This window comes from Salmo salar, chromosome ssa22 (genome assembly GCF_905237065.1).
Source record: "Salmo salar chromosome ssa22, Ssal_v3.1, whole genome shotgun sequence".
Lineage (NCBI taxonomy): Eukaryota > Metazoa > Chordata > Actinopteri > Salmoniformes > Salmonidae > Salmo > Salmo salar.
This window is the reverse complement of record NC_059463.1, coordinates 48,668,500-48,681,142: the sequence shown is the minus strand read 5'-3', so window position 1 is coordinate 48,681,142 and position 12,643 is coordinate 48,668,500. Positions and strand designations below refer to the sequence as shown.

The window sequence follows — 12,643 nt, the reverse complement described above, 5'->3', positions numbered from 1 at the left end:
TACTTGATAAAATGTGTTTATTTACACAAATATTTTCAAATACTAGTCTACATACAGACAAAAATATATACAGTGATGTAAGGACTCATACAACTTCATTATGTCGATGTATGTATAAAATATATACAGTGATGTAAGGACTCATACAACTTCATTATGTCGATGTATGCATGTATTTCATATGTTGAGAGATTTCAAATGAAAAAAGAATGCATATGTACAGCAACACTCAAACAAGATTCCCATTTCTGGCACAAACACAGGAAAAATTCAACTGTTCAAGTTCAATACATCCTTCAGTGTCTAGCCAAACAGATGATCGATCACGAAACTTAGCCTTGAAACAAACTAAATAAAAAGAAAACTTTCCTCAGGTTGGAACAGCAGAGATAAATCCATTTCAAGCCAACTTAACCAGGACTCCGGTGCTTTCGTATTCTGTTGTGATCGAACAAATACTTTCTCCCCCATATTATCTCCACATAACTCAGTGTAACTCGCCAACAAAACAAAGGTTTGGTCAGTCTCTTTTTCCAAACGATTGAGTAAACTTTGGTTTTTTACAACTTGAATTAATTCAAGGAACTGTAAAGCAGCAAGTTAGAGAGAAACGTTTCAAATTAACCGAACGGATGGCTTTGTCTGGATTTCGAATGGTTTGGATGACAATACTGCCATCAAACCGTTTCCACAGTAAATTAAACCCATCCAGCACCATAGCATTGCAGTACAAAAAAGGAAAACTGTCAGGGAACCCTTACATCAAAAAGACTAGGTATCCAGTTCGGTAGAAAGGCAAGACATACTATTCAGACTAAAGTGTCATTAGTATAGGTGGAGTGAGGCGGCTTCAGTGTTTCAACACACGACTGGAGCACAGAACAGCACCAAACACTTTCAAATGCCGTGGCGAAGTCTTTATAATGGTGGTATGGAGTTCTGGATTGACCTAAACACAGGGGATTGCTTAAGGTGTTCTAGCCAGGTCTTGTTTGACAACATTGCATTAGTAAACTACAGATTCTGCTCCTTTTGGTATGAATGTTAGCGTCCTTTCCTGTTGCCTTCCGCTAACTACTTTGCGTGACCATTGTCAGTGATGTACAAACAAAACGTGTTGCAAGGGGAGGGATCCCCGTCACCAGTGGATTCGTAACTTATTCTTGGCTTGTGAACATAAGACACAGCCACACACACACAGCCACATCGTCACTTCAAGATGAAAGGAATACCTGTACGTGTCAATTACACAGAACATTCATTTCATATGTCTGTTTACCTCAAGTTCATTAAAGGAGATACAAACTAACATTGCTCAGATGAGACTGCCTTCAGAGGTTGGCATTCCTGGATCTCAGGGCAGTTGGACTGTGTGAGTGAGTAGAGGTGGTGGCGCGGGCAGAGTGAGTGGCCCCTGTTGGTTGCAATCACTGGGGGGGACCAGCAGCGGCGGGCACGGGGATGCTCAGGGCGTTGGTGGCAGCAGAGAGAACGGGCGAGCCGGTGAGGGTGACCAGGGCAGTAGCAACTGGCAAGGCAGAGATGCCTAGAGAGAAAGACAGGGAATTTAGCTTAACTAAGCATGTGGGTTACTTAGAAAACACTCCAAGGGAGTTCTGATGATGCAATGACTACATTAACCAATGAGTTACATAGGAATATGACAATGGATGCACTCAAATAGGGTGAGAGTTGAGCTCTTCTGAAAGGTATTGCACTAAATTACAGTATGTGACAATGTGATAGTCATTATTTTACTACCCATCTTTAAAGGCCTTTGCCGAATGTATGATTTTAGCCGTCTTATGCCATCCCGGGAAAAATGTGCACGCCGCGGGCAAATTCTTTGGTCATAAACAACAGTCGGATGTCTTGGCTCGATCAGTGTGACAGGGCTATGTCTGCCGATTAATTAACACAGAACCCAAACCGGCTGCGCGCATAAGCTATCGTGCATATATGTATTTTGTCCCCCCACACCAAACGATCACAACAAGCAGGTTAAAATATCAAAACAAATTCTGAACCAATTACATTCATTTGGGGACAGGTCGAAAAGCATTAAACCTTTATGGCAATTTAGCTAGCTAGCTTGCACTTGCCAGCTAATTTGTCCTATTTTGCTAGCTTGCAGTTGCTAGCTAATTTGGTCCTGGGATACACATTGAGTTGTTATTTTACCTAAAATGCACAAGGTCCTCTACTCTGACAATTAATCCACACAAACGGTCAACCCAATCATTTCTAGTCATCTCTCCTCCTTCTAGGCTTTTTCTTCTCTTGACTTTATATTGCGATTGGCAACTTTCATAAATTAGGTGCATTACTGCCACGACCTCGTTCGTCTTTCAGTCACCCACGTGGGTATAACCAATGAGATGGCACGTGGGTACCTGCTTCTATAAACCAATGAGGAGATGGGGAGAGGCAGGACTTGCAGCACAATCTGCGTCAGAAATGGAACTGACTTCTATTTCAGCCCTTGGCAACACAGACGCTCATTGGCGTGGGTGCAATAATTGAATAATATAGATTTCTACATTTATTTTGCAACGCTCACGCACGCGACTGGAGCGGTGTAGTCAGCCTGTAAGTAACACTACGTGCAGTCGTAGTCTTGTGTGGCTGGTGTTGAGCCGATCCCGGTAACTGACCAATAGGAACACAGCCGGCACACAAGAATATGATCATTGTGAATAGTCCGATTGATATAATAGTTCAAATGAAACGTTTACATGCTGTGCAAGAAGAACGATTTCCCTAATAATCTGTAATCAGCATACCTGATTGGATTTTGAAAAACTCACAAAAATCGCCAATCAAAATAAACATTCTACCACAGCGACCATGATATTTTGGGGAAGCTGCTTCTGAGTTCGGACATATAAAGATTCAATGTGAAAACTATTTCTAAGATGCATACTACAGTTTTTCCCGAACTCACTTGACTCGTTTATAAGCAAAGAAAGGCCTGCACTGCTGGCAGATGCACAGATCAAACACACAGCAGCAGTTAACCTAGCCTCTCAAGCCAATTGCATAATGTGGCGACAGAACTATATCAAATCATACAATCTGGCCAGGTTGATAAAGACATTCATTTGGTAACGTTGCACAGTGTGACGTTATAATCGTAAAAGATAGAATATATGATGTACAGTCTACAAAGGCCTTTAGAGAGAAATGACTAACATCAGTGACGGCATACTGAGGACATTTGCCTGGACACATATAGCAGGTGACCAAGCTTCATTGAATCTTTACACAGACCAAGTCGGCTGCTTGAATCCATTTCATTTCCGAGCTCGGCCTCCCACTGACAAAACATCCTCCTCAACACTGAGTAATGGGAGTTCAGACGAGGAGCCGGGAGGGGATTCAGGCTGATTGGTGTGTGTGCGCTCACCTGTGATCATGTTGGCTGTGCTCACGGCTGTATTTCCGCAGGGTTGGTTAGCCGACCCTGGCATGCGACCCTGCTCTTTCACAATGGGATCTGTGTGGACAAGAAAACACATATTGAACAAACCTCTAATGTCATGACTGTCCTGTGAGGATCCAAATAGGTCAGATCAGGTTTGCAATGAATGACTTCAACCAGACCTCCCCCCCGGGACCTGTTTTTAACATATTAAGTGTCTATGTTTATTCTGTGTTACCATTTAATTAGTTAGTAAATAAATAAACCAATTTGTGTAGTACTGAATCACAAGGCTCTGGTTTTTGCAGATGCAAGGAGGTTATGACTGTTCAGAATGATATGATACGAGGTTATGATTAATAAGTTGACTTTTTTCGTTGTGAAAGGTAAAGACCTTTTAGAGTTTAATTCAAGAGATGGTAACTCTATAGAATTTCTCTCGTGGTGCCCCAAATCCTAATGAGTTAATTGTTATTTTAAAAATCGGGTAACAATTAAACATAGTTAGTTGATTAGATAAGTAATCAGAATAATGTTAGTCAAGTCACGACAACAGTCTTGAGTCCCTAGTCTCCAGCTACTGCAAGTAGATGGTCATAAGCAACTACTGATGACCACACTGAACTGGACCATGTTCATTAGATACAAAATGGATGAAAACTGAGTAAAACGAGGTAGAGCTACCTGAAGAAACATTTGTTTTTCTTTGCCACTACAAAACGTTTTGCTAGTGTGCCCTAATGAACATGACCCTGATTAGCACAAACAAAAATAATTGTATAGCACGATATCAAAGCCAACTAAATGTGAAGAACCAGAACATCCGTCTCCCTTAAAAAAAAAATGTTTAAGCTGTGAGTTGCTTTTAAAGAGAAACCTTGTTGCAATGCGAAGTAACCCGTTATAACAAGCCTTTTATTTGCTGTTGTAACTGCAGCTTGGTATATAGAGCCATATAGAGGACCACAGGTTCAAAGACATAATAAAAACACCACAGAACAAAGCACACAGGGTTACAGTTGGGATCATCTTTCCTGTCAGCAGCAGCCACAACTAAATCGTTTTCTGATCTAGTCAATAAACCCACAGCAGTTCCATTCCAATCATTATTATGTGGGCAACTTTCAGAGAATATTCTAAGAACATCACCAACCTATAAATTCCTCTCACAGAGGGTTAAGAAAATTAATAAAAAAAATAAAAAATAAAAGTTAAGTTTCTCAACTTTCCGAGTTACTAAGGTAGACTCAGCGTTATGACGTTGTCATGAAAAGCACCGCAGACATTCAAATGAGCGTGATGCGAAACTGTACTCTCATACAACCAGACATAGTATCTGGCCATGTACGCTTCACGTCATTACAATGTGATATCTACGGGACCAGAACAGCGAAGGAGTTTAGCCTTGCACTTCAACGCTCTTAGTTGTTGCGGAAATCAACCTGATATTGCTGTTTACTTCATGCATCGCTGAGTCTACCTTTAAAAACCTTCAACATCCACACTCACAGAAGTAGGGGTGATCCATGGCCTCGCGGGCAGTCAACCGGGCCTGATGGTCATAGCGCAGCAGCTTATCCAGAAAGTCCAGACCCTCAGGACTGATCAGTTGCTGGTTCTCACTGTGGACGAAGCGCTCCCACCGCTTACGAGAGTGTCTGGAAGGGGAAAGCTGGTTAAGAGCAGCTGTGTGTTTAGATTCAGGAGTTGGTTTTACAAAGTGCCCAAAACAAGTGCAGAAAACCACACATTCGTAAAGACAGACAACCACATACCTTCCCAGAATGTCATTGAACCGAGGCTCCAACTCTATGTTGTACTTGTCAATGTAGTCGTACAGGTCTTCCGTTCCCAACACCTTGGCTATTCTCACCAACTGACAAAGGGAAAAAAATCATGGGGAAATATCATCATTCATGAATAGAACTGACAGGATTCCCGATAGTACCTGACATAATCAAATCTGTTGTATACAATCCATTTCCATCGGAATGTTCTGGAACCTTTCACCCTCCTGAACAGGCCCAAGGTTATTCTCATCACTTGTAATGAGTGTGGCCCTTGCGACATGGTGGACAACGTTTTGGATAGTGTTTACCTGGTCGTAGTTGTCGTGGCCGTGGAAGAAAGGCTCCTTCCTGAAGACCATGCTGGCCAACATGCAGCCCAAGCTCCACATGTCCAGACTGTAGTCATACATCTGGAAGAAGAAGACAGTCAAATCAGTGAGTTAGAGAAAAGCCAAGATGGCGGAATGGAAGAGGACCCTGCAACAGCCCCTTAGGGAGATATTGGGACCATCTAATGAAATGGATTTGAATGACCAATGGGAGATTTGCCTGTTTAGTTTTCACATTGCCGTGTTGAGCATGGTTCCAGTAACTACGGTGGATGCTTAACCAGCTCAGCAGTTTGGTTCAATGGTGTGAAAAGGGTATGTGTGCATGTAGCTGTGATCTACACAACAGAAAATAATATAGACTGAGCTTGACAATTACAAACAGTAGCTGGACAACATACCTGATAATCGACCAGAAGCTCAGGTCCTTTGAAGTAGCGAGAAGCCACTCGGACATTATACTCCTGTCCCGGGTGGTAGAACTCAGCCAGACCCCAGTCAATAAGGCGCAGCTGGAAGAACACAAACACAGACAATCGATACTGAGAGGAGCAGAACAGGGTTGTGTTCATTAGGACAACAAACATAAATAAAGAGACAAACAGGGAGGGACTACTTGGGCATTGTAATGTCGTTGTGCAATATCTGCTTGTATTACAGCTCCAATAATACATCATAACATGATTCATCAAGACTAATATTTCCATTTAAACTACCAGAATTTTTTTAGTCACATTAAATGTACTGATGACAAAGGTCTTGTCTACGGGCAAATCGGATGGAGAGAAATAACTGTGCCTCTGCCGCATTGGTCATAAACACTCACCTTGCGGTGTTCGTGATCAATCATCACGTTGTGGGGTTTCACGTCCCTGTGCATGATTCCCATGCTGTGGGAGTAGTCCAGGGCCTGCGGACAGAGACATAATGGCTGCAAGTTAACAAGGAGGCTGGAGATTTAATCAACAAAGAAATGCAAAGATGACAAAACAGACGTTTTCTTCCCGTCTGGGCGCACAAACATGTTGATGGAAAAATAGACGGTTAATATGTAACCGTCGGACAAACAAGGGGCTTATACTCTAAGCACCCGAATGTTCTTGTTTTGGGAGAGGAAAATGCTGACTCATGTCTAGCAGTCTCTAGCATTCCAATACATTTTAAGAGCACAAATGAAATGGGGTAGTACACGCCCAAATTACAATATTACGAGACCCACCTTGAGGATCTCGAACATGTAGAACCGGATGTCATAGTCCGTTAGGGTCTGGTACAATTGCTGCAAGTAAAAACGGATGAATCAATACCGTGATTTAACCAAACCCTGAAGAGTCCATGCATATATCTGTCTAACCAACCTGAACCCATCATCTAATACAAAGAGTTCACATATTACTCAAATCACAAACTATCAACTTGGGCATCTGACTGGTAACACTTAGGCCTATTACGGAACACCAAACTTGACGCAATCATTCCAATTGATCATCGTATACCAGTGATTGAGGATAGAGACACAACACAGGAAACATCCTGGCCCCCAAAGACAGCACTGCACCTGTTTATACACACTTAGGTTGGAGTCATTAAAACTCATTTTTCAACTACTCCACAAATGTCTTGTTAACAAACTATAGTTTTGGCAAGTAGGTTAGAACATCTACTTTGTGCATGACAAGTAATTTTGCCAACAATTGTTTATAGACAGATTATTTCACTGTATCACAATTCCAGTGGGTCAGAAGTTTCCATACACTAAGTTGACTGCCTTTAAACAGCTTGGAAAATTCCAGAAAATGTCATGCCTTTAGAAGCTTCTGATAGGCTAATTGACATAATTTGAGTCAATTGGAGGTGTACCTGTGGATGTATTTCAAGGCCTACCTTCAAACTCAGTGCCTCTTTGCTTAACGTCATGGGAAAAATCAAAAGAAATCCAACAAGACCTCAGAAAAAAAAATTGTAGACCTCCACAAGTCTGGTTCATCCTTGGGAGCAATTTCTACATGCCTGAAGGTACCACATTCATCTGTACAAACAATAGTACGCAAGTATAAACACCATGGCACCATGCAGCAGTCATACCGCTGAGGAAGGAGATGCGTTCTGTCTCCTAGAGATGAACGTCCTTTGGTGCGAAAAGTGCAAATCAATCCCAGAACAACAGCAAAGGACCTTGTGAAGAGGCTGGAGGAAACAGGTACCAAAGTATCTATATCCACTGTAAAACGAGTCCTATATCGACATAACCTGAAAGGCCGCTCAGCAAGGAAGAAGCTACTGCTCCAAAACCGCCAGAAAAAAGCCAGATTACGGTTTGCAACTGCACATGGGGACAAAGATTGTACTTTCTGGAGAAATGTCCTCTGGTCTGATGAAGCAAAAATAGAACTGTTCGGCCATAATGACCATCATTATGTTTGGAGGAAAAAGGGGGAGGCTTGCAAGCCGAAGAACATCATCCCAACGGTCTAGCACGGGAGTGGCAGCATCTTGTTGTGGGGGTGCTTTCCTGCAGGAGGGACTGGTGCACTTCACAAAATAGATAGCAACATAAGGAAAGAAAATATGTGGATATATTGAAGCAACATCTCAAGACATCAGTCAGGAAGTTAAAGCTTGGTCGCAAATGAGCCTTCCAAATGGACAATGACCCCAATCATACTTCCAAAGTTGTGGCAAAATGGCTTAAGGACAACAAAGTCAAGGTATTGGAGTGGCCATCACAAAGCCCTGACCTCAATCCTATAGAAAATTTGTGGGCAGAACTGAAAAATCATGTGCGAGCAAGGAGGCCTACAAACCTGACTCAGTTACACCAGCTCTTTCAGGAGGAAAGGGCCAAAATTCACCCAACTTGTTGTGGGAAGCTTGTGGAAGGCTACCCGAAAAGTTTGACCCAAGTTAAACAATTTAAAGGCAATGATACCAAATACTAATTGACTGTATGTAAACTTCTGACCCACTGGGAATGTGATGAAATAAATAAAAGCCAAAATAAATCACTCTACTATTATTCTGCCATTTCACATTCTTAAATAAAGTGGTGATCCTAACTAACCTAAGACAGGGAATTTTTACTAGGATTAAATGTCAGGAATTGTGAAAAACTGAGTTTAAATGTATTTGGCTAAGTTGTATGTAAACTTCCGACTTCAACTGTTCACACTGGAGTACGGGGAAACAACATGCACGCCAAAAAAGGTTTCATAGGGCTTTGTTTCTGAATAGAGATGTACACTGTCAAGAAACGGAAGAAAACAGACTGCAACGAGGACGGACTACCTGAACTTGTCCAATAAGAAACGCAAACCGTTTTGATGTTGTGTGGTCTAATGAATACGACCCCGGGGTTAAAGCGCATGCTCCGTCTTACCTTGAAGTCTGTGTTGTTGACATGTTCAAAGACCAAGGCTGGTGTCCGAGACTGAAAGAAAAGGGGTTGTTGCATTAAATCATGGGAGCTCCTCTAAAAGCGCAATACAGTTCTTTCCTCACCATTCCTACTCACCACTGGGTCTTTGACGATGTCTACAAGGGAGATGACGTTGGGGCCTCCGCGGAGGTTCTCCAGGATCTTAATTTCACGCTTGATTTTCTTCTTCTTGACGGGCTATGGACACAATTAAAGACCAATTGTATTGATTGTCTGGGTGGTTTTACTTCAATATGATTCCAACAAGCCAATGTGAGTCTGTATAGAATGGCAAATCTATGATCTGAATGATACTGATTTCTCATCGTGGCCTTACCTTGAGTATTTTCACCACAACCTTCTCATTGTTGGTGATGTTGATTGCTTCAAACACTTCACTGTACTTCCCACGTCCCAGCTTCCGCACCAACTGGAAGTCATCTTGATTTCTGCGGTCAGAATTGTTTTTGTCAATTACATTATTCAAGGAAATTGGAATTAAACTGCAGAGATTCAATGTGCAAAGAAGAGAACGTCATCAGTTTGTTTAGCAAGCACCAACCAACATTTTCTGACTTAATTTAGAGACTGGGAGTGTGTGTGTGTGGTCGCTGCGTACCCCCATTCCACCACATGGGACTCATAGTCCCAGTACTCTCTGGGCCGTTGTGTGTTGACATCGGTGTACACGCGGGCCCGACTCGGCACGGGTCCTGACATGTCCGACAGCTTGGCAGAGGAGAGGGGGTGCACTTACTGCAGAGAAGGATGAGGAGGGAAGAGAGTAGGCGGGAGAAGAGGGAAGGTGGGGGAACAGGTCAGGGGCCTCTTCCTGACAGGGCAGAGGGTAAGGGGGGCTTTGGCTGTTGGGCACCAAGGGAGGACAGCTGAGAAAAACAAAGGGAAAGAAACAATGTCAGTTATATTTGAGACCATCACCTTGGCCAGATCAAATACGTATCATTGACATGGGTGTAAAAGCATCCTGCAGAACTGATGGCCAGTGCAGACAATCAACGTTTCTACAGGTGTGTGTGTGTAATGGAATTTGATGCACTGTTACAACACTGCATTTGTGGTTGCTAACTAAATTAAAGGCCTGATTACCAGCAGGCTGTTTTAAAATGTGTCACTGCATCGCCCCTAAAGTATTGACAATGTTTAATTACTAAAGCTGGTGGGGATAAGCTATGCGACTATTGATTTAGTTTAAAATACAAAATCCATTCTCTTACTGCCGTGATCATCAACGTTTGATGGAATTCATCAATAACACCACACAAAAAAGTCAAAAAAGGTGTGAAAATACTATCACATTTGACTTTTTATACTCTGAAGTTCCCATTTGTTCAGAAAAATTTTCATACATACTTATATAGGCTTCTATTGATAAATGATGATATCTATCCATATTTCATGCCAATAGACCATTTCCTCTGCAATAGTCAAGCCTTCGCTCATCTTTGCCAAAAACAAACGGTCATAACTCTGGTGACTGTCAAAGATATCCTCTAGCTCTGTATAGAGGTTGGCATAGGTATGGTTTTTCATTTATTTAAACATTTACTTAACTAGGCAAGTCAGTTAAGAAGAAATTCTTATTTACAATGATGGCCTACCCAGGATGACACTGGGCAAATTGTGTACCGCCCTATGGGAATCCCAAATGCGGCCGGATGTGATACAAAAAAAAGAAAACGTGAGTACTATGAGTGTATTTGGGGCTTACCTGGTTCGTAAGTGACCCAGGGATATGTAGTTTTACCTAGCTTTGAGGTGTCTGGTACATCTAGCTCTCTACCTCTGATAGTATGTAGCTGACCTAGGCTTAAAGTAAGCGCTTTTAGCAACAGTCCGTGGGAAGCAAGAAGTCATATACAATTCCATTTCAACTTAGTGTGCTGGTGGGCAGGATGGTTGGTCATTATGAAGTGACACGAGGTATGCAGAGGCAGTGGGTCTACAACAGACCCACATTTGGAAAGTATGTTTAATAATATGATCCTTTAGATATTTTGTCTCAAACTATCAGTCATAAAGACCAACCTCCTACTCCTCGAAGTTACCTCGGCACTGGGCAGAGCCCAACTGTGGAGCCGGGTCACGACACCATTGTAACAGAGTGCTTTTGTTCTGCTTCGAGCAACTAGAACCACTGAGTGACAGTTGCCTTTAGATTTCAGTTTAATACCAACTCCAGCCAACATGCTACAGGTGAGTTCCACATCCACTACATTCTAAAGTTAGCAGTTTTATTCAAAAAAAATACGTAGCAATGAATAATCTTCTCTACAATGGATGCAAGACACGTTTGGGGAAAAGTGGTGTTGCTGCCCTCTGGCTAAGATATAGCTAGCTAACGGTAGGTAACAGTAGCGAATGCCATGTTTGACAACAAACATGTGTATCTAGCTTTTGAGGAATAAGACATGTTTGTTTGCTCAGTGCCTCGTGACTAGTTACGATAGTTAGCTAGACTAACGTCTCCCGAGTGGCGCAGCGGTCTAAGGCACTGCATCGCACTGCTAGAGGCGTCACTACAGACCCGGGTTCCATCCCGGGCCGTATCAATAACCGAGTCCCATAGGGCGGTGCACAATTGGCCCAGCTTCGTACGGGTTAGGGGAGGGTTTGGCCGGAGGGGCTTTATAAGTAGGCCTTCATTGTAAATAATTTGTTCTTAACTGACTTGCCTAGTTAAATAAAAGGTTAAATAAAAACATTAAAATAAGAACGTTAACGAAATCAATGTAACAATTGTAGGTTGCAGCGTATCCCCAAACTCGTTCCTGGCGATCCTAAGGGATGCACGTTTTGATTTTTGTCCTAACACTACACAGCAGATTCAAATGCTCAAAGCTTAACGATCAGTTGATTATTTGGATCAGCTGTATGGTGCTACTAGGGGAAAAAACAATACGAACACCCCTTGGGGTCCCCAAGACCAAGATTAGGAAACGCTGAGGGGTTGCTTCAAAGATTAGCTATACTAGCTAACGTTAGCACTTTCACACATCTAGCTAGCTAACGCATGGCTGGTTTGCGCAGTAATAACTACATTGGACAGTTTTGTTATCCAACTACAGTAGCTAGCTACTGGTAGTCTCATCTAGCCCAGTTAGTTAACGCGTTAGTCACCAGTCCCAATGGCAAGCTTGAAAACTAGCTAGATAGCTAACTGACTTCTTGTTTCATAAAATAATTTGAACCAGAGTCATAACTTTCATTGTATAGTTACCTCTTTGATAAAATCTGTGACCCAACTCCTCTTTTAGGAGCGGAGTGAAGGCAGGGTCCCTTCCTTTCCTCTCGCCGGTGTACTTGCGTATGATTTTTGCTGTCTCAGGGACAATATGGCCGACTACCGCCACTCACGGCTGTTCTTCTTCTTTTGGCAGATCGCAACCAACTGAAAGGTGCATATGCCGCCATCTACTGTACTGGAGTGTGAAGCTGGTCTCCTTATTCTGTGGATTTTAAATGGCAGTTGGCAACCAACCTTAAGGTGCATAACCGCCACCAACTGGACTGGAATGTGGACCAGAGACAGTGAAGGTCTAAATCCAACCCAATAATCTCATCTCCCTAAGGAAGCAAAATAAATAATTCAATACTACATCCCCTGAAGATTTCCCCAGCAGTTCACTTAATCCTGGCTCTTCAACCACATTACTCCTCAAATCAAATA

The 12,643-nt window shown here is 42.4% G+C and overlaps 1 protein-coding gene across 1 annotated transcript; it reads right to left on the bottom strand.

Moving 5' to 3' along the window:
* Positions 1–12,354, bottom strand: LOC106583626 (casein kinase II subunit alpha). The gene is made up of 13 exons (XM_014168015.2): positions 12,194–12,354; positions 9,575–9,842; positions 9,293–9,404; positions 9,052–9,153; positions 8,917–8,967; positions 6,760–6,819; positions 6,367–6,450; positions 5,942–6,052; positions 5,520–5,621; positions 5,197–5,297; positions 4,931–5,079; positions 3,407–3,496; positions 1–1,546 (listed from the first exon to the last, which is right to left on the bottom strand). The coding sequence occupies exons 2-13, from the start codon at positions 9,673–9,675 to the stop codon at positions 1,428–1,430; spliced, it is 1,182 nt and encodes a 393-aa protein (XP_014023490.1). The 5' UTR covers positions 9,676–9,842; positions 12,194–12,354; the 3' UTR covers positions 1–1,427.
* Positions 12,355–12,643: the final 289 nt, after the last annotated feature.